Source organism: Neomonachus schauinslandi, chromosome 5, assembly GCF_002201575.2.
Source record: "Neomonachus schauinslandi chromosome 5, ASM220157v2, whole genome shotgun sequence".
In the NCBI taxonomy this organism is placed as follows: domain Eukaryota; kingdom Metazoa; phylum Chordata; class Mammalia; order Carnivora; family Phocidae; genus Neomonachus; species Neomonachus schauinslandi.
Genome location: NC_058407.1, coordinates 48,007,335 through 48,030,557, shown reverse-complemented (window position 1 = coordinate 48,030,557; position 23,223 = coordinate 48,007,335). Strand labels below are relative to the sequence as shown.

Sequence of the window (23,223 nt, the reverse complement as noted above, 5' to 3'; positions counted from 1 at the left end):
GGTTTATAGCACCTTCTCTTGGGCTTCCTCTTCTCCTTTCTGAAGTTGACTGTTTTCTATCAGGCAAATGATATAAAAATAAAATCAGGGACTGGTGTAGTGGTCACATCGCTGGGCTTGAAACTGCCTCTGGTGGATAGGTGGGGCGGAAGCCCTGGTTTATGGCACTAGCTGATTTCTATGGTATAAAGCCTCCCACCATGGCCAATTTCAAACTACTGAAGGTTTAACAACCTGCTCGCAACATTTCTGAATATTTAGTAATTGGCCCAGAAGCCAGCTCCAACATACGAGCGGGTGTAGAATAATGGGGGAAAACTGAACAATTTCCCAACATTATCTAGATTGTCCATTATGTGATTCAAATTGGTTATAAACCTCCCAAATATCACTCTATCTGTTGGCCTCATGCTCTGACTTCCAAAGGCACCTCAGTGCCCCCAGTTCTCATCTCTCAGTCAATTTCCAAGGACATGCTGGGTCTGGAGCATAATGAAGCCATGGATGGGACTAGTGGATGGAGCATTTCGTGGAAGAGAAGTGAAGGCAATCTTTGGGATGACTACTCTTTCCCTCTTGCCTGCCATATAGCAGGGGTAGGACTATGGGAGAGCTGCCCTCTGCTTGAGAGAGGCTGCTGTCCTTCGTGGGCCTCGCAGGATCAGGGAGGAAATGAAATATGAAATAGGGTTATAGGAAGTTTGGCTCTCAACCTGAGAGGAATAAAAGTGGCTGATCTTTCTATGCTTCTACTCACCCTGGGAGAAAGACCAGAATGCCAGTTCAACACTAGCAAGATAACCCCAGCCTGCTTTTCATCCACGAGTTAAGCTAGAGGGGCAGGCTGGCTTCTCACGTGACCAGGCCTGGCGGAACACCACCCTAACTAGTCCAGTGACAGAGACTGTTCCTCTGCCTGGAGTAGCCTTTGCACAGCTGACTCATCTTGGGAAAGTGAGTGGTGATGGCAATTTGACAAAAACTGGGCCCTGAGCATGCTAACATGACTAATACCACCTCACATAAAAGTACCAATAACATATTCCAAAACCAAATGTAAACGATTCTAGGATCAGTTTCCATTTTAGATTATTTGTTCCTTTGGTAAACTTCCAGAAGTCAGGATAACTATTTCTTGGGGTGTCGACAACTACAACAAAGGTAAATAATCCTCCTTGAGCATCCTGGGTAGCCAACCACACCCATGCTCTATATAAGTGCAAACTTGTTTTGAATATTGACTCACTTTCATTCTGGTTGAATCCATTTGTACAATAATTCAATGCCCATATATCCTTTTCCCAACTAGAAAGACACTTCAAAAATTAAGAGTAACTACCAAATAAATCAACCAGAGAGAGAAGTGATCACAGTAGGACTCAAAACTTTAGCATAAACTCTCTAGAATAGGCAGCACAGGTAGATTTCTAGAAGGCCTAGATTTAATTCACCAGCTATGAGATCTTGGTCCAGTCATTTAATCTAACAGCATTTTCCCATCTGTAAAATGAAGATCTTTATACTTAAATCTCATGGTAACATTTCCTACCATGTACTAAGCATATTTATCATGTTCTTTATCCTTAACCCTCAAAATCAGCATTCGAGAGTTCTTAATATGGAGTTCAGATTCCCTAAGAGATCCAGAGGTAATATTAGAAACGAACATGCAAAGCCTACCATACATGCGTATGTGTGCATTTTTATCTGGGTTCTCAACCAGGGACACATGAGAATCTCAGCATCCGGGATGAAGATGGGTGAAAGAACAGAGGCACAGGTGTGTGCATTTTGGAAAAACTTTCCACTGTGATTCTGATGTTTGCTCCCCAGTCTAGCTTGTGAGATACCAATTTTGACAAAAAGACCAAGCCACCAGCTTAAAATATTGATTTTCATGTATATTCAAAGTAGAAATTATATTAAAGATGAATAAATACTGAATTACCTATTTTCCAGAGAAATGAAAGTGTATATCCACACAAAAACTTGCAAATAGCAACTTTATTTATTACAGTCCCAAGCTGCAAACAATCCAAAAGTCCACCAGTAGGTGAATGGACTAAAAGGGAACATAAATGGCAAAACATAGAGGACTTCCAAAAACACACTGCATGAAAGCAATGTAAAAGATGGTTCCATTTATATAAAATTCTTGCATACTATACTGACAGCAGATTAGTGATGGCCTTGGGATTGGGGGTGGAGGGAAGGACTGAACTGCAGAGGGAAATGAAACTTTTAGGATGATGGAACTATAATAATTTATCTCGGTTGTAGGGTGGTTTCATAGATGTATACATTCTTTCCCAACTCATTGAGCTGTAATTTTTTTTAATGATTGCAGTTTGTTTTTTATTTTGTTTTTAAGATTTTATTTATTTATTTGACAGAGAGAGACACAGCTAGAGAGGGAACACAAGCAGAGGGAGTGGGAGAGGGAGAAGCAGGCTTCCTGCTGAGCAGGGAGCCTGACGGCAGGGCTCAATCCCAGGACCCTGGGACCATGACCTGAGCCGAAGGCAGATGCTTAACGACTGAGCCACCCAGGCGCCCCCGATTGCAGTTTGTTGTACATAAAAGTATGCCTTAATAAAATCAATTTAAAAATTAACAATGCCAGCTCCTAAACGCCAGCAAGTATCATGGCATATTTCTCATGTAACTATTTACCCACCAACTCAAATGCATGTCCTTTGAGCTGCTTTCAGTACAGAGTACTAATCTCTCAACACTCTTCTCTCCCCAGGGCCACTGAGTAGGGCTTTTACGAGGTAGTCAGCAGTACTACAAAGCAAAATTGTCACCCAGAGACTGGGGATAATCTCAGCCTCGTAAGAACCATACCCTAATCCAACGAACATCCAATAGAGCAAGTTCACGTGGTGAGACTTATTGAACAGTTGTACCCATATTTTACAGTTTGTAGCTTAGGTAACATAGACTGTGTTTACACAATTCCCTGTAAGCTAGCTATAATTCCTTTCTTTACTGTAGATCGGTGGTCATGAAAACTATCGTAACCAACTAAACTAACCAACTTTTGAAGAAGAAGACAATACCTCTAAGCTTCTAGAGACACCGAAGAAAATAAGTTGCAAACTTATTTTACAGATAATATGCCTCAATACATATGTGCATGAAAGCCAAATAATTTTGTGTTCTAAACTGCAATTACACACTAATTTCTAACTTTTATTCCCACCTTTAGGGCCTTAATAACTTCTATCAACAAACTATTTTAAAGTCAGTGAGATGTAAGCAAATATTTGTATGCCATTATTTATAACCTCATAAGATCTTTAATAAATTATGAATCAATGATTTGCAAAAGCACTTTTGACCAAATTAAGCACTTTAAAACAGACTTTTCATTTGTTCTCTAACCAACAGGCATGAATATTTTGTATATTTTATCTTCAGTACCTTCTGTGTATTCTTGTAAACATCACATGTAATATTTATGAAATTCACATTTTTCAGAAAATTAGATTTATGATTTGCAAGATGAAGTAAAGAGTAAGAAAACAGAACGTGTCCTATGAGTAAAGAATAGTCAAAAAGTATGTGTTAAACTTTTGAAAATAAGTCTGCCTTGGAAATGCTGTATTTTTCCTATATTCATACAAAATTATTGTGGACTCAAGTTTTGTTGCATCTGGACAACTGCAAAAGAAGTAGAACATTTCGTTAACCTGTTATGAGTAAAATGTTTCTAAAAGATAATTATTTATTCCATGTAGTAACTTTCTGGAGAAGCCAAAAACTTGAAACACTTCAAACAAACAGAACTGAAATACTTGATCAATTTTTATTTCAAAATGTCTACAAAGTTTTAACTCTCCATTATACAAATAATTTTTCAAAATTGAGACATTATTCAAATATAAGCCAAAGTCCTTATACAAATACACACAAAGATCAAAAATATACGTATTCTCTCAGCAAACTTTGTTACATAAATAAGAAAAATATATACAGCTCATATTTTCAATTTAAAGTACAATTGTTTTAACACTGCAACCACATACAGAAGGTACTAAAATAAAAAGAAATGCTACAGCAAAAGTTACAGGAACAACAAATTCATCTTATGACATCTACAAATCATAAAGATACATATAACCAATCTTCAAGGAATATATATGTCACACTTGGATCTTAATTTTTACTTCACTTTGTTCATTTTTTAGAATATTCTGTGGATAGGTAAAATTCACAATTCTACCAGCTATCCTTGATACAAAACTTACAACATGTGAAGAAATCTATGTCTTTGTACTTTGGGATAGGTGTCAAAAGAATTCTTTAAGTTGAATTTGTATGAACCTGTGTTAAAATTTTCCAAGTAAACTGAAATGGCTATTGAAAAGTCAACCAATTCTTTTTAAGTAGGAAATGTTGGGGAAAAAAATCCAAACACTTGAAAAATCTCAACACAGTAAAGCAATAAAGAAAAATTATGCCAATGGTGCCCTAGATTGTTAAGCAATTCAGCTAGATAGATATTTAATTATGTTTTGCCCCAGAAATTCTCCTTCCTTTTCTGAGCTCGTGCCAGAGTTTGAAAAGCCCGGAGACTAGAAGCTGCAGAGCGAGCAGAGATCTCAGATAATCTGTCCTCATCTGCAATGAAAAAATTATAATCAGTGTAGAAAATACCTCTAATAAAAATACTATGTTTTATAACATTAACAAAATTAAAAGCATCAAGCTTTGTAATGTCAATATTGACTCTGTCAGAAAAAATTATTAAAATATAAGATATTAACATTTTCAGCATAGTTCACTATAATTTCCCAAGTTTACCATACTTAGAAATCAAACACTTTAATGTTAAATGAGCATTCTGTTTCCTGCCTGAAATCCCACAATGTCATTACCTAAAACACATGGCCTGTGATTTCAGTATTACTTGGAAACAATTCATCATCATACTGTCTTGTCCTACTTTAAAAAGCACAGCTGTTCTCAGCAAAAAGCTTTTATAAGCATTTTAAAAACAAAATGCTATACCTTAACATAGTGCTTACATCACGTTTCCAAAATAATATCACTTAATGTAGAAATAATGTTTGACTTTAACATGCTACCCTTCATTATTACAGAAATTCCTCATTCTCAGTAAGCAAATCTATTATACGGTTATTTGTAAACACTGTTCTTCCATTAAAAAAACACAACTGGATTCAAAGTGCCCAGATGTTTGCATTTTAAAACATAATAACTTTATTTCTAGCTCACTGAATTCTGAAAAAAGTCCCAAGTTTGCTAAGAGAAGAGAAAATCTTCAATGTATATGAACTTATAATACATAAAGTATTAATTCAAAGTTATTTTCATATCCAAAATTTATAAATTCAGTAATTTCATACATTTTAGGATGAATTAAATAATAATTTTGATTGTTCACATCAGGAATTCAAAATTCCTCCTGCCACTATTAGAAGCAAATGAATTTGTCAGAGTGCTACACAAGAAAAAAGTCCATTTCCCTAATCATATTTTTTTGAGAACTGAAAATTGACAATATACAGATATTTGAAAAAAATAACAGATATGCTAGACCAAATTCCTAAGCCCCCAGCTAGCCAGGATGGAAAAACAGAAAGAGTACCGATCTCAGGTGCGATGCTAGGCATAATCTCTCTTATCATCTGTTTGCCCTAAAAAAATTCTTCAAGATTTTAGGTCCCAGTTTACTCATTTGTAAATGGGGATAATTTTACCCCCCTCACAGGATTTCCAGATCTAATGAAATAATGTCTGTGGAAGTGCTCTGTAAACTATAAAATGCTAATCCAATGTTAAGATCATAATACTACAATAAACTACCATATAATAAAACCTCATAACTTTGATCATATGTTATTTTACTACTGAAATACCTTCATCATTAAAGACTTCATGCTGAGGCAACTGGAAATTGTTCATCTTTGCTTTTCCCACTTAAAAAAAAAAAAAAGGCAAAAAAATTACCCTTCGAAGCCACCTAACAGTATGTCTTATTTACAGGAAAACCTTAGTGAAAGTAGACTGTCAAAAATTTTATTAATTTTATACTTTAATAGAAATTATTATTAACAGACCATTCACTAATTTATAATGTGCTTAGCAAATATGTAAACAAACAATAGAAAATTTCTAGAATTCTTTGCAGTGACAATATTGATCTATACTAACTTTAAAGAAAGGCAGTAGGCTTCTGTTTTTATTTTTATCTTTTTTTAAAGATTTTATTTATTTATTTGACACAGAGAGAGTGAGAGAGAGAGAGCATAAGCAGGGGGAGTGGTAGGCAGGCAGAGGGAGAAGCAGGCTCTCTGCTGAGCAAGGAGCCCGATGCAGGACTCGATCCTAGGACTCTGGGATCATGACCTGAGCCAAAGGCAGCCGCTTAACCGACTGAGCCACCCAGGCGCCCCTGGCTTCTGTTTTTAAAGATTTATTTATTTTTGGGGGGGGTCGGGAGGCAGAGGGAGAGGGAGAGAGAGTCTTTTTTTTTTTTTTAAACTTTTTTTTTTTTTTTAAGATTTTATTTATTCATTTGAGACACAGAGAGAGAGAGAGAGAGAGAAAGCATGAGCAGGGAGAGAGGCAGAGTGGCTCCTCACTGAGCCAGGAGCCCGATGTGGGGCTCGATGTGGGGCTCGATTCCAGGACCCTGGGATCATGACCTGAGCCGAAGGCAGACGCTTAACCATCTGAGCCACCCAGGCGCCCTAAGGGAGAGAGAGTCTTAAGCAGACTCCGTGCTGAGCACAGAGCCTGACGTGGGGCTCGATCCCATGACCCTGAGATCATGACCTGAGCTGAGACCAAGAGTTGGACATTTAACTGACTACACCACCCAGGTGTCTCAAGAATGCTGTAGGCTTCTGTTTAAAGATGGTAGATGGACTACACACATTTATCAAAAATGACATAAACCCATAGGACAAAGAAAATGAAAGACAATGAAACAGCAACAAAATTTTGGAAAATGGAAAGCAAACAGAAAAGCAGTGCATGTGTTATCGTCATATATAAGCTGAATCCTAAGCCAGCAGAGGAAGGAAACCAAGAAGCCACCAATTTGTTCTCCTCTCCTGGCTCAGGTTTAGGAGTACTAAGTACTCTTGAAAGTTGGAGTGAAGGTAAGACTGAACCAGGAAACTGGTTTACAGAACAGGCTGCCAAATCCTTCTTTAAATTTGCACAGTTGGCTAACTGCCCTTCCTCCCAAAAGAGGAATGGAGGTTTCATCTCGCAAGATTTATCAGAGCGACTCTGACTGAAGGACACAGGTTCAACTGAGGGCAAGGGTACCATATTCAAAACAGGGGAATTCTATATACCACTTATCTCTTCAAAAGGATAGAATGACATCCATAAAATAAGAACAGGATGCTGAATAAGGGAGTATACTATACAGGGTTAAAAAATTCTTAGAAATTAAAAATATAGCAAAAAAAATTTTTAAACTCAGAAGAAGGGGTAGAAAATAAAAATGAGTAACCCTTTTAAATTAAGATAAAAAGACAGAGATGGAAAATAGGAACGGTAAGATAAGTAAGATCATGTCCAACCTTGGAGTAACAAGGACTGCCAGAAGAGGAGGAAACAAAAAATGGAGGGGAAGGAATTACTAATTTGAGAAAGTGAGGAACCAACTTCCCCGGCTGAAAAAGTCCACTGAGTACTAGCAAAACGGAGACCCGTGGTAAAAGTTCAGAACACTGAATGTGAAGAGAAGGTCCCCAAAGATGCCAGGGGAAAAGAAGCCACACACAATGATCAAAAATGAGAAGAGCACAAGACTTCTCAACAGCAAAAGTGGAAGCTAGAAAAGAGCACAACAATGCCTAATAAAACGAAAGGAAAATAACTTATGACCTTGAATTCTCCATCTAGGCAGCGTTTAGCAATATCTGAAGACATCTGTAGATGTCACACCTGGGAAAGGGGCACTGCTGGCATCTAGTGGGTTGCCTCTATGTGTATAGGAAAGAACTTGAAAGAAACCTCACACTTGGGGCGCCTGGGTGGCTCAGTCGTTAAGTGTCTGCCTTCGGCTCGGGTCATGATCCGGGGTCCTGGGATCGAGCCCCGCATTGGGCTCCCTGCTCAGCAGGGGGCCTGCTTCTCCCTCTCCTTCTCCCCACTGTTCATTCTCTCTCTCTCAAATAAATAAAATCTGGAAAGAAGGAAGGAAGGAAGGAAGGAAGGAAGCAAGCAAGCTCACACTTATACAGAAGTAAACTGGGGTTATAGCACAGCTGAGTGTTCCAGAGAGATGAGTGAGACTTTTCCCATTTAAAGAAATCCCCTGTTACATTAACTAAAATACTAGGTAACATAATTTATTAACATAGAGTACTTACTTAAGCCTTTGTACCCATCAGTATACACTTTCATTTCAAAAGACAAAAAATTAAAACCAAAATAATTACCATTATGCTGAAATTCTGGATCTCTCAGAGAGCCCTGAATTCGACGGGAGGGATGCCAGTAGGATGGAGCACAGGGTGGAGAAGGAGACTGCCCAGGTGTGTTTGTTGGATATTCTGGAATTTTTGAAACTGGAAGAGTTACCTCAGCAAATTTGGGGATATTGGTTTCAGAATCTTCCCTCAAAGGCAGAGGATCAACTGTTTTTATACCAGCAGCTGGAGAAGTCAGGAGGGATATAGCGTGACTTTCTTTCTAAGTGACCAAAAAAAAAAAATACAGATATGTGTCTGTAATATATATAAAAAATCAAAACTTTAAACACACAAAAAATATAACCATAAAAGCAGTCGGAGAAATTATGGGTAAAATCTATGTAACCTCTGTGTGGGGAAGATTTTATAAGCCCAACAACCAATATTGGTAAACATATTTAGCTATATAAAAATATACAAACATTAAAAAAATTTTAAACCACAAATTTGAGGAAAATATATAACTTATATATTGACAATGAATTATCATTGCTCCATAAATATTTCTTTTAAAGTAGTAAAAGATAAACTCTGAGAACCAAACAACTCTGAGAAACAATCAGGGTTTTAGAGGGGAGGGGAGAGGGGGGATGGGTTAGCCCGGTGACGGGTATTAAGGAGGGCACGTACTGCATGGAGCACTGGGTGTTATACGAAAACAATGGATCGTGGATCACCACATCAAAAACTAATGATGTATTGTAGGTGACTAACATAACATAATAAAATTTTAAAAATTAAAAAGAAAAGATAAATTAAAAATGGAAAAAGGATATATATAAGCAATTTGTACAGACATAAATTACAAATAGCAGAAATATCTTACCTCACTAGTAATCAAATAATTTCAAAATAAAAGCATCAAGATACTAATTTTTCACTTACTAAATTAAAAGATTAAAAATTTTTTTAAAAGCCATACTATAATACCCAGTGCTGACAAGGATGTGGAAAAACCGGCACTCTCCTAGAGTATTGTTGGGAGCACAATCTTTCCAGGGAGCTGGAGAAATAGCAAAAGCCTTAAAACTTTGTGTTCTTTTATCACACAGTTACACTTGGAGAGTATTTACACAAAAAGAGATAATATGAACAAAAAAGCAGCTAAAGGACAATTTCTTTATAGCATTTTTTCAAAACAAAAACTTAAGAAATAACAATAGGCATCTAGTTTTCAAAAAATTGCTTTCAACAATAAACAACCGGTATAACTATAGGTTGCATATCATGTCACCTTTAAAACTTAATTTTAAGTGATATATAATGATATGTAAATATGTTCACAATTCATTGCCAAGTGAGAAAAAACAGATTATGAAACCTTATCTCCAGCACAATAGCCAAATACACTATATACCTAAAGAACTCAAACATTCAATAGTGGCTGCCCTGAACAGTAGGGAGGAAAGCATTTATTTTGTTTAGTTGGTCAGTATCTTCTATTTTCCACAATGATAATGTATCACTATCCTAAAAGTCCTTGCATAATTTTACTTATTAGGAGAATTCAAACCAGTAAAATCAAACACAATTCCAAACTTTCCTAGTTATTCCTTGTAAATGTGGCCTTTACTCACTGACTTTGGGTGTATCAACACAATATTAAAAACACTGCTTTCTGACCCAGAGATATCCTTTTCTGCAATGAAAGAACTACCTGCTTAAAAGTTGAGAAGGCCTGGGGTCTTAACCAACAAACATTTCTTTTTAAATCAAGATCTAAAATAAAACCACAAATCTTCCTCTTGCTTCCCTTTTTATAATTACAGGTATCGCTTAGGAAAACTGTTCTTTTGATTTATTTTTTCTTTTTCTACATATATACATAGAATTTGAGATCTGTCATAATTGCTAAAAAGGCCTGAATGAAATCTCTAGAATATTTGTAACATAAGGGGTTCCCAAGTTTAATTTAACGGCCTTGGTGATCCGTTTTTGAGCCTAAAGCTTTCTCAATGGCCTCACCATCCCACTCCCCATACAGCCCATTCTCCACTGAATGATTTTATCATGTAAATCAGATGTTTGCTGTGTAGCTTTAAACCCTCCCAGGGCTTCCAAGTGCCTCAGAATAACATCCCCACTCCTTACCCACCCTCCCTTCTAAAGCTCATTTCCTACCCTCTCCTCGCCCCAGTCACACTGGTCTTCTCACTCTTTAAAACTCTCACTGCTGCACACTTGTACTTACTGCTCTTTCAAACTGGAGAACAGTTTCCGCTAATCTCTGCCTGGACACATCCCTCATGAGTCAGGTCTTAGCTAAAATGTCACCTCCTCAGAGGTGCCTGTCCTGACAGCCCAATGTAAAGCAACCTCACCCACATCTCAGAGGTCCTTTGTGATTTTATTTGTGCTGAAATTATCTTTTTAAAAAATTATCTATTTCTCAAAATGAAAAGGTAAGCTCCATGAGGGCAGGGATTTTGTCGTGATTACCAATGAATCCCCAAGATACTAGAATGGTGCCTGACACATAGTAAGAGCACATTACATATCGAATTGAGTGAATGAAAGTGAAATTCCTGATGTCCCCCTCCAAAGGTGGTTTCTGTCCAGAGCTCTCTTACTCGGTACATGGTATTCCCCATCAATCCTGTTGGGCAAGGTAGAAACCTAGAAGTCATTCATGGTCTCTCACTGCACCGCCCCCCCATGATGCAACCCAGCACCAAGCCTTGATGTTGTTTCCCTTACCCAATTCTTCAGTTTCATCCACTTCTGTCCATGCCCACCCTCCTTAGTCCAAGCTATCAACATGTCCTACTTCAACTACCCCCATGACCTTAGCTAAAATGTCACCTCCTCAGAGGGAGGTGACCACAGTCTACTCTTGCCTTCCATTGTAACCAGAAAGGTCTGTAAAATATTTCAATGGCTTCCGTTGCTCTCAAGATAATGATAAAAATTTTCCGGGCACCTGGGTGGCTCGGCCGTTGAGCGTTTGCCTTCGGCTCAGGTCATGATCCCAGGGTCCTGGGATCGAGCCCCGCATCGGGCTCCCTGCTCCGCGGGAAGCCTGCTTCTCCCTCTCCCACTCCCCCTGCTTGTGTTCCCTCTCTCGCTGTGTCTCTGTCTGTCAAATAAATAAATAAAATCTTTAAAAAAAAAAATGATAAAAATTTTCCATATTGCTATCTTTTCTAGACTTATCTTGACCTACTCCCTGCCACACACTATACTTGCCTTTGTTTCTTAGAACTCTACGGGGGCCCCTGCATGGTACAGTTTGTTAAGCATACGACTCGGTTTTGGCTCAGGTCATGATCTCAGGGTCATGAGATCAAGCCCTGCATCAGGCTCCACCACTCAGTGAGGAGTCTACTTAAGACTCTCTCTCTCCCTCTCCTCTGCCCCTCCCCACAATCGCTTGCACACTCTCTGTCTCTCTCTGAAATAAATTTTAAAAAAAAGAACCCTATATTCTTTCTCACCACAGAATACTGACACATGCTATGCTTCTCTTCTCCACCCTTTTTACCTCATCAACTTTTCCTCTTCCTCAGTATCTCAACCCAATTAGGATTTCTTCTAAGAAGCATCCTTGACTTCCAAGAAGCTTCCAGACTTCCAATTTCTGACCACCACCTCCTACCTTTAAAACTAATCCCCAGGGGCGCCTGGGTGGCTCAGTCGTTAAGCGTCTGCCTTCAGCTCAGGTCATGGCCCAGGGTCCTGGGATCGAGCCCCACATCGGGCTCCCTGCTCAGCGAGAAGCCTGCTTCTCCCTCTTCCATTCCCCCTGCTTGTGTTCCCTCTCTCACTATGTCTCTCTCTGTCAAATAAATAAATAAAATCTTTAAAAAAAAAAAACTAATCCCCATGGGTACCCTAATTTCAACAAGCCTGCCAAGACGTTCCACTGATCCTGTGACCTCTGCACTGTGCCTTACCTTCCCAAGTCCTACTTTTCTGCCCTAACCAACTCAGTCTGGAAGGCCAATCATCATAGTCACTTCCCGGCATATACCTTAACTCCCTGACCCCCCCTTCTCATTTCCTCTTCCTCCTTGCAAAACATGAACCCCAGTTAAATCCAACTCTCTACTTATCCTGCACCTCTGCAGCCAAACATGCTGGAGAAAAACACACAACTCATCAACATCAAATTTGTGACCACTAGCCAAAAATGGGCCCTTTATGTTACCCTGCATTATCTCACATTTCCCTGGCCCAATCCCTCTCCCACTCTCTGAAAAGACTATTTCATGTCTTCTTTTCTTTACTCAAACCTCCAACCTTTTCTTCCCCAGCCTCATTCTCAGCCAGGATCTTTCTTCATGTGCCACCAAGAAACAATCCAAAGAGACTTTCCCAAAGCCCCCACCACATCTCCCTAGTGCTCACGTATTCTGCCTCCTCTGTAACAATGAAGGAACTGTCAGAGTGCCTAAAATCAACCCTTCTACTCGCTCCTCCCCAGACCCTGTGCAACATCTCAAGTGGTGCAGGGCACTCAGGGCACAGGTGTAAAGGGCCTGTGGCTGGGGCTGCATCAGCGTTTTCTCTCTTTAAAAGTGTTCTTGTTGGTAAGTGTCTGCCTTCGGCTCAGGTCATGATCCCAGGGTCCTGGGATCGAGTCCCGCATCAGGCTCCCCGCTGAGCGGGGAGCCTGCTTCTCCCTCTGCCTCTCTCTCTGTCTCTTATGAATAAATAAAAAATCTTAAAAAAAAAAAAAGTGTTCTTGTTGGATTATGCAGCCATCAAAAAAAACGAAATCTTGCCATTTGCAACGACGTGGATGGAACTGGAGGGTATTATGCTGAGCGAAATAAGTCAATCAGAGAAAGACATGTATCATATGACCTCACTGATATGAGGAATTCTTAATCTCTGGAAACAAACTGAGGGTTGCTGGATTAGTAGGGGGTGGGAGGGATGGGGTGGCTGGGTGATAGACATTGGGGAGGGTATGTGCTACGGTGAGCGCTGTGAATTGTGCAAGACTGTTGAATCACAGATCTGTACCTCTGAAACATAATACATTATATGTTAAGAAAAAGAAGAAGACAGTAGGAAGGGAAGCATGAAGCGGGGGGAAATCGGAGGGGGAGATGAACCACGAGAGACTATGGACTCTGAGAAACTGAGGGTTCTAGAGGGGAGGGGAGAGGGGGGATGGGTTAGCCTGGTGATGGGTATTAAGGAGGGCACGTACTAAATGGAGCACTGGGGGTTATATGCAAACAATGAATCATGGAACACTACATCAAAAACTAATGATGTAATGTATGGGGATTAACATAATAAAATAAAATTTAAAAAAAAAGTGTTCTTGTTGGGGCGCCTGGGTGGTTCACTCAGTTAAGCGTTTGCCTTTGGCTCAGGTCATGATCTAAGGGTCCTGGAATCGAGCCCCCGAGTCTGCTTCTCCCTCTCTCTCTCTGCCCCTCCCTACTGTTCGCACTCTCTGTCACTCTCTCAAATAAATAATCTTAAAAAAAAAAAAACTGTTCTTGTCAACATATAAATGTGCTGTTACCTCCTTCATCTTGACCTCACTCCCAACTACCACCAGTGATTCTGCTTCCCCTCATGGAAAAGACTCTTAAAAGAATTGTCTGTGATGACTGCCTCTGATCTCCTCTCATTTCTCTTGAACTCACTTGCATTTAGGCTTTTGTCCCTCCCTACCACCAAAACTGCCCTTTGTCAAGGCCACCGATAATACCCATGTTGTTAAATCCAATCACCAGTTCTTAGACCTTACTGATCCATCAGTAGCACTGACACTCCCTCCTTTTTTTTTTTTTTTAAGATTTTATTTATTTATTTGAGAGAGAGAGACAGAGATGGTGACAGCGAGCACGAGCAGGGAGGAGAAGGAGAAGCAGGCTCCCCCCCGAGCAGGGAGCCCGATGCAGGGCTCGATCCCAGGACCCCAGGATCATGACCTGAGCCGAAGGCAGAAACCCAACCAACTGAGCCACACAGGTGCCCGACACTCCCTCCTCCTTGACACCTCCAAGGTACCACAGTCTCCGATTTCCCACCGCCTCTCAAGCTATTCCTCATCAGCCTCTTTGCTGGGTACACCTCCATTTCCCAGTATGAAAAAACTGCGGCTGACACCTGTCTGCACGTACACTTCTCCATCTGTACCAACTCCCCGGGTGATCTCCCCCAGTCTCAAGACCTCACATACCATGTGCCGTTGATATGGTACACACTCAAATCTGCAGCTACAGCCCAACCTCCCCTCCCACCCTCCAAACTTGGAAAGGCAACTGCCTATGGCTACTTGTACGTCTAGTAAGTTTCTCAAATGCAATGTGTCCAAAATAGAACTCTTAGTCTTCCCTGACAAACCGTTTCCTTACACGGTCTTCCCCATCTCAGTTAAGTGGCAACTCCATCCTTACGCAAAGGCCAAAAATCTTGAGTCATCCTTGATTCTTGTCTTTCTCCCATGCTGTATCTTAACCATCAGCAAATCTGGTCGGCTACACCTTCAATGCATATCCAGAATCGGACTTCATCACACGACCTCCACTGCTACCAGTATGAACCAAATGACCATCACTTCTTGCCTGGATAGTGTAATTGACTCCTATCTGGTTTCATGCCCCTGCTCTCGCATCCCTACTGTCTGTTCCCAACACAGCAGCTAGAGTAACCACGGGAAAACCTAAGTCACATCGTATCACTCCTCTGCCCCTCCAAAGGCTTCCCATTTCATTCAGAATATAATTCAAAGTCTTTGCTATGACCTATCAGGCCCTATACAGTTTAGTTCCCCACTATGCTTCCGAACTCACTGCCCACACTCTCCCTCTCTTGCTTTCTGGCTGGTCCCCAAGGAATCGGGTACCTGATCACCTCAGGGACTTTGCACTTGCTGTTCTTTTTACCCAGAATGCCTTCCTACATATGCACATGGATCAATCTCTCACCCACTTCAGATTCTGCTCAAACGCCACCCTCTCAGTGAGAACTTCCCTGGCTACTTCCTATTGGCCTCCCCTGCTTTATTTTTCTCCTTACTACTTACCACTGTCTAAAACACTATGTATTGCACCTGGTTATCCTATTTATCGTCTCTCTTCTCCACTAGAATAGAAGTTCAATAAGGGCCAGAATTTTTGCCTGCTTCTTTCACTGCTGTATCTCCAATGCTAAAATAGTGCCTGGAACATAGCTGGAATACCACTGCCACCCAGGAGATACTCAATAAGAAGTATTATTTTTCTTCTCTCGCTTCCTGTTGAGTCACTATTGACAAGATTTAAAAGTATATCAGCAGAGGGGCACCTGGGTGGCTCAGTCGGTTAAGCGTCTGCCTTCGGCTCAGGTCATGAGCTCCAGGTCCTAGGATTGAGCCCCATATTGGGCTCCCTGCTCAGCAGGGAGGCTGCTTGTCCCTCTCCCTCTGCCCCCCTGCTCATGCTCTCTCTCTCTTTCAAATAAATAAATAAAATCTTTTAAAAAAAAGTGTATCAGCAGAAATAGAATGTTACTGTCAGAAAAAACAATTCAATGCCTTTGCCTTACTCAAAGCAGGTTAATAGCATCATCTTCACATACGACATACAGAATTTCCTAAGATCTGAACCTATTATTCATTTGTTACATGTGACTAAAATAATCACTTCCTAAAGATGTTTTTTCTCCCAAAATATAAATATTTACCTTCCTAAAATCATTCTTTGCAGTTTCTAAGCCATCCTGAGAAGACATTCTTTTCCTCTGCTCTGGGACTGGGAGCCTCACTTTAGATGGAGACACTAAAACAGCACCACCTGGAAAAATGCAGAAGACAACAGGTCTCAAACTAAATTCTCATGTAGAAAAAGCAGGTAAAATAAGAACTACAGTGTCTGCCCATTACCAACAGCTGGAGTGGTGAGATCGTGATGAGTCCTTTGGATTCCACCAAGTTCTCTTAGCTTTGGAGTAGGAAGCCGGCCTCCTTTTCCAGAAGATACAGAAGAAGAATCTGACCTACAAGTCCAAACAAGCTACTATGAAGCATTTCCTCCAGAAAATAGGATTAAAAATATTTTGTCATTACTGTGCAATAATAAAATATACAATTTATAAGATAAGACCATTTTGTTTCTGAAAAAATAACAAATCCACATGCAGTTAAGAGTGACTGAATATTGAAAAAGAGGGAAGATCACTGCAAGTCAGCAACAATAAAGCAGAGAATTCTTCCATTAAATCAGGGCCTAAGTTTCCTATTAGGCACAAAACTCATGACGGAATGAGAAGGGATTTGGATTATGAACAAAAAGCACCATTATCAGTGGTAAAGAACCACTCCCCAAAGCAATTAACATATAAACCAACAAGAATTAGCTATCTGCAGAAACCACTTATTTTAATATTACAAAATATTATCTTTCTTTCTTGGCAAAACATTTGATATTAAAGAATATCAGCTATTTTCCTCAAGTCATAAAGAAAGCCATTCTCCCAGACACATTTACAAATCTGGCAAATCATAACCAGCGGGACATAAATGAAAATAACCCTAACTACTTTCTCCCCCAGTAGCTCACAGTATTCAACCGTTCAACTACTAATTACTGGTGACTCAAATACCTGAGTCAAACAAATTATAAATCATATTAAAAAAATGCCTGCTTTGTGACATTAAAGTAACATCTGTTCTCTATTAGTCATAAAACCAAGAGTGTAAGCCACTGTACTTAGTGACAAAACAAAAAATATTAACTGTGTGCATAATGCTTCCATATACCAACTATTTAAAACTCTCACCCTTCTTTTATCTTGTCTGCCTTAGATTTTTCATGTACTTCCAACTTCTCCAGCTCTCCCGTATGAACCTGCTTGTCCTTTTCTGTTTTCTCCTCCTCCTCCTCCCTCTCCTCTCTCGGCTGTTTCTGCGTGCCTTCATTGGGGTTCTCTTCATCCCACGCCAGGCGCCTTCTAACAGGTACGGTGGGAGCATTTGACATGCCCAATTTCTCTGTGGTATTTTTCTGCGGCTGCTCTTCCAAGACAGGCCTTTTTTCTTCCAGTGTTGTAGAAGGACATTTCTGCAAAGTCTTATGGCTTGTAGGATCTCTGCATAACAAAAACAGTTTCAAACTTGAGTTTGAGATTTCTAGTTTATGCTAAATTTAAAGAGTCTGTCATTCCCTTCCAGCGTTCACAACTAGGTTTCCCACAGATATTACCTTGCCCAGATACTAAAGAAAGAAATCTAATTAAGAGCTCATTTCACAGTATAATAAACTAAAGCTACAATTTGGATTTTCTATTAAAATACTCCAAAATAAAATATATGTATCTCCTCTCACTCCTACCTTCACACATGCATGCCTGTACGATTGCTGACAACACTCGTGAGTGTGTCCTCGACTGGCATTTACACACATAAACGGGGACTCCACATGGTCTAACTTGTTCACTTACTCAATTAGGGTTTATGCACAAACTCAAGTATACTTGTGGATCAAGCAAATTGATTCAAATTTTACACTTCAGATAGTCTTTTCCAGACACCCCTAAAGAATGGATTTTGTGATGAACTTTTAAAATCAGATGTCATAATTAGAACTTATAGTTCAGTTCGGCTTATATGACTTTATTAATATACCATAACAACTAAAGACTATTTTATTTGCTACAAATCAATGTGCTATTTCTCTTAATAATGTTCACTTTAAAACCCAAAAGAGCAGAGAATTGTCCCACAGAATCAGGGCCTAAGTGTCTTATTAGCCACGGAAATCTGTTAATGAATGGTAACAGGATGTACACTAGCTTATATTCTCTAAGGGGTCATTGTTGTCGCTACCTTTTCTTCTTCTTACTTTGTAACGTTCTTTCCATCTATTGCATAATCATTCCTAGCCTACCCTTAAGAGATATTATAAAAATTACATATATATATGGTATAAAGTCCAGTCTTCCAGATTTACACTATGGATTATTTACACACAGCTTTACCTTTCACAGAGAATACACTAAAAATAATGAAATGTAATAAATGCCTGGCATATCTCCATTTGACCAGAAGACAAATTTTGAATGGTCATGTCAATTTCCTATAAGATTCCATGATCTACCTAAGCTACAACATACTTTTGTGCCATCCACAAAGAACATAGCTCACCCAGCAAGATCTAGAGCTCTAATGTTACTACTAATGGTTCCTTCTGAGCTTGTGGTGGAGGAGACATCCCAACAGCAGTTGTTGTCAGACAGAATCTGATTCAGATGGTCCCGAGAAAAATGTGTTCCTTGAACTCGTTTCCTATAAAATTCAGCCTTCTCTCGGAGTTCTTTAACCTACGTGGGAGAGTTGAGACATTGTGTATTATTTTAAGTGCTCCTTTGCAAATATCACGACATAGCTTATCAAAGATGATGCACAAATACAGCCAGAGAACAAGGAGAAAGGAAGGCAAAAAGAGCCACAGACATTCGTCAGACTATGTGCATTTTTAAGCAGAAATTGAAACAGTCAAGCTAAAGCGCAATGCAGTTATTTTATTTCAGGCCAGCAGGCAGGAAGAAGAATTTGTAGCAGCTAAGAAAAATACTGACACCTACTTCATATTTCAAATGAAATTATACAAGTACTCTATGCATTATTACAGTTTTTAAAAACTCAAAAGCAACCAACCTCCGCATACCACATGGCATTTAGAGAAGCCTAGGAGAGGAATACAGAAACACACTTAATGACAGGTTAATGCCATAGTTGAATATTAATGGGAATCAATGAAATACCTTATTATCCTTCCTTCTAAATATATAACAAAGTTGTCAATCAATATTTTAAAATTATTTTTAGTAATATTTAATTCACAGAGGAAGATATCTTAATATTACCTTGAACACCAGCCACATTCTTGCATGACTGGAGTGCTATCAACAACAGGTAACCTAATTATTTTTCCTACTTGCCCACCTCTGGAAGAGTAGTGAGAGTAGGACATGCCAGAAACCCTATCCTGGCTTTATTTCCTGGCTTCCACAACAGCTCTACTACCGTACAAGCCCCCAGTGAGAGAACCATGAGGCTTCCTTCTCCAACTTCCTCAAGGTTCCCGTGGCATCAGCAAAACCTCAACTTTTAAAAAATGTATTAAATAAAAATTGTGATATATTCAGCAAAGTGACAATACAAAATAATATTCTGATGAATTATAAGGTAATCTGAATTCCCTAATATGCAAATAACATCTTTTCATACGGAAAGGAGCCTTTTATACTCTTTGAAACCCTTTCATTTTATACACCATACTGCCACCTGCTGGCTTCCCTAAATTCAATTCCACCTTGTAAAAAAATTAAGTTGCGGCTTAAAATGGTTTAAAATCATCTTTATTTATTCTTCAAAAACTCAATTTTTCCTATCATAAAGATGGGATAATAACATTAAAAGGATATGCAGATACTGTCTGCTAAAACTGTCTTTCACTTACAGGCAAAAAAGCAAATAATGAAACTTGGCATTGCAAAAGCAACTAGAGAAACACATCCTCAGTTCCTTAAGGAGACACTCCTGAATGCAAAGGGATGAAAGTCTTACATCTGTAGGGAATTAGCCAAAGCAAAGGACAACATCTATCATGGTGGCATAAGAAACCATATAATCCTAGCAGGGTCCTACTGTTCTAATGAACCAAACCTGAAACATTCCTGAAGGATAATTCAAGATATTTTCTTCACTGCCAAGAAAAATTGAGCCATGTTCATCTAACATTTCTGTTCATTCCTAAACTTTAAATTCCTAGTAGTGGTTTTTGCATTTAACAGGTGGAACTGAGACATACAGTTTGAATCTGTTGAAATACCAACCAGGGTGTTTTGCTGTTTTTGTTTTAAGTAGGCTCCATATGCAATGTGGGACTTGAACTCAGGACTCCAAGATCAAGAGTCGCATGCTCTACCAGCAGAGCCAGCCAGGCGCCCCCTCACCAGGGCATTGTGAATGCACAGAGGCCTTGTTATAAGTGCCTTGATAAAATCCAGAGTTTATTTCTATTAAATCCCCTCGTGTTTCAAATGTCTCACAGCTACTCCATCACCTACATGGTCAAATCTTCAAGCTCTAGCACAGCCTTCTCCTCCGTTCTCATCTCTCTTCATGCATATCCCCGTTAGTACTTATTTCATTCTACTGGAATTAATGGCTCTCATCATTCTCCGCCATTAACCTGTCAACTCCACAATGTGAAGGAAAATGCAGCACATCCTCAGTGTCCTGAGTGTGGACTAAGTGGTAGGCCTGAGCTGGATGTCTGGGAGCCAGAGATAAGCAAGAAAGTCCCCACAGCACTCAGTGTGCTCATAGTCCGATAGAGGAGGCAGACCTCCTCCTCTATGACAAATTATCATCATAATACTGGATGGTCGATGCTGCAATAAACAAAGGAGATATAAATTGAAGGAGTGGTTCAAAAGGGGGTTCATCAGCCCTGCACTGTATTGGGGGGGGCAGGGAAGAGCAGCAGAGAAGGCTGTATTCCATCCAGGTGGGAGGACCTACTGTCTGATGAATGAGAAGATGGGTAAATATCCCTCCATGTGCCAGTGATCTGGTTTTATTTGTCAACAATATTTTTTTTCAAAAAGGTGATCCTAGGGAAATTCTGTAAAACTTGATTCAGTTCTATTTGTTAATGACATTCAAATCTCAATGTTTTAAATTTATCACAATCTTTATTAATAATCTTAGTGCTAATGTAACAGTGGCTTACAAATACCTAGTTTTAGATTTCTATGATCCTAAACTAGGATGGAAAAATAGAAAGTTGATATTTCCTAAAGCAAGTTGTTCTACTAGAAAAAGAAAAAAACCTAATGGTATGAACTCAATATCAAGAACGATCCCTACAACCAATAAGCAGAGCCACTAAAAAGGATATGAACTCAATTAAACTCAATTAAAACAATACACACATCCCTTTCCAAGTCAAGTAACACCATCAGATTATAGGATATAAATGCAAGAAGTAAAATGTTTTCATTGCTGAATTTCTTTTCCCAAAATAAGAATTCGACTAAGTTATTTAAAAATTTATATACAGGAAATTCAAATTTTAAAAACTGAAAGATTAAAAAATAAAATTTTTCCCCCCAAAAGTCATCCCCATCAAAATGAGTCATCTTATGCTTAGCCATCCTTACAATGTCTGTCAAATTACAGCATGTCTCTCAAATGTGGAACTTTATCTTGAAATAAGGTCCTATTTGTGGAAGACACGTTAGGAAAAAGTATCTCAATTAATGTAGTTTGGATGATTAGAAGATTACCTAACAATCAAGAAAAAAGAAATTTAACACAGGTTCAGGAGTTATTCTAAGGATGAAACCGGATAATCACAACTGCTGGTTATTATTAAAAACAACCCTTTAAGTGAGCATCTTAAAAAGCAGTAGTGCCAGTGGTTATATAATGGACATAACACATATACAGCCACTGGGCAAATAAAACCAACCACTGTAATGTTATATGAACTGATAGTTGGGTCTTAGGATAAAATACCCAGGCACTAGACTATAAATAGATTCAAAAAGTTTAATATTTCAAACAACATAGGAGAAAATGAGTATGACATATGGACCAGAAACTATAACAGGACTCAAAAAGCTAATATTCTAATGATGATAAAGTCACTGATGTCCAAGTGCATTTGAAGAGTGTGAATAATATTCCTTCATGAAACGTTAGGAGAGGGAAAATGGGCGAGTACCTTATATTTGGATACCTCATAAGCAGCCACATAAGTAAATGTCTTCAAGTTAAAAATAAAATCTAAGATTTAAGTAAAATACGGCCCATATTAAATATCTATGACCTGGTCAACTGAAACAGCTATCACCATCAGTGATATAATTTAGCTAAAACTTCTTATTCTTTTCTAGTTCCAACTCACTTTTTGAATTATTTTGCCCACAGAGGTTAAGGCAAACAATCGCACTAATTTAAACACTAACAACCACCATTAGCAATGAGTTTTTTTGAAAAGCCTAAAAAAGTCATGTTACCAAGATGTTATAATAGGAAACCTTGAAAAGACAGGTCTTAAATGAACATCAACAGAAAAGTTTTCTTCCATCAGGGCAGGATAAGGACTATCACCTTATCATGACTCCAGACAAAACAATCCTCTAGTCCATTAAATTTTTAGATCTGACGCCTAAATACCAGCTCATCTTAAAGATGTCTCAGAGACTAAGAGATAATCTTTCCACAACAAGGAGCCTCTCATGAGTTCAACCTAGTGAAGCCCCTAAATATAACAGGCCAGTGGCTAACACCTATTAACTGGCCACACTAGCGGTCTATTGCCATGCTCTGGACCCTGCCTCCGCCCCCGGCCTTTCCTCATTCCCCTTGAGACTGCTCAGAGCTCCTTGCCAAGGTCTGGCATGGCCATAAACTGCTCAGGAGTTTCACTGACGCAATTCCTTTGCTTCATCAGGCTTGCTCCCGATGCTCTTATTTTTAACTTTATTTCAGCAGGGTGAATACATGAATTCTCCCTCCAACAATATTTGGGACAGCTTCAAGATTTGCCTTTTACTGTGCCTGTATTGCTGCTGAGCCACGCTCACGTAGGGCAGGAGAGAGCACGAGGGGCAGCCACAGTGGAAGGAATCAAGTAATGTCCTGAAACAACACGCAGAACACAGGACTCTCCCCAGGACATTGGCCCGGGGGCTGCCAGTGCCAAGAGCCAGCCGCTCAAAGTGCCAAAGCCTTCCTCCAGAGGCTCACAGCATGCAACTGTTAGCCATGGCTTGAAGTACAGAGCTATATAAAAGATTC

The 23,223-nt window shown here is 39.3% G+C and overlaps 1 protein-coding gene across 3 annotated transcripts in view; it reads right to left on the bottom strand.

Annotated features, from left to right (window-relative positions):
• Positions 1-3,798: 3,798 nt before the first annotated feature.
• Positions 3,799-23,223, bottom strand: part of MDM1 (Mdm1 nuclear protein) — a 33,360-nt gene continuing 13,935 nt past the window's right edge. For 2 of the 3 annotated variants that reach the window (XM_021678614.1, XM_044914764.1), the window contains 8 exons: positions 19,066-19,095; positions 18,553-18,728; positions 17,190-17,498; positions 16,294-16,406; positions 16,095-16,204; positions 8,433-8,685; positions 5,889-5,948; positions 3,799-4,626 (listed from right to left, as the gene is read on the bottom strand). In XM_021678614.1, the coding sequence (XP_021534289.1) occupies positions 4,514-4,626; positions 5,889-5,948; positions 8,433-8,685; positions 16,095-16,204; positions 16,294-16,406; positions 17,190-17,498; positions 18,553-18,728; positions 19,066-19,095 (1,164 nt within the window). In that variant the 3' untranslated portion in view covers positions 3,799-4,513. The remainder of the gene's footprint in view (positions 4,627-5,888; positions 5,949-8,432; positions 8,686-16,094; positions 16,205-16,293; positions 16,407-17,189; positions 17,499-18,552; positions 18,729-19,065; positions 19,096-23,223) is intronic. The other variant, XM_021678613.2, reaches the window with a different exon arrangement.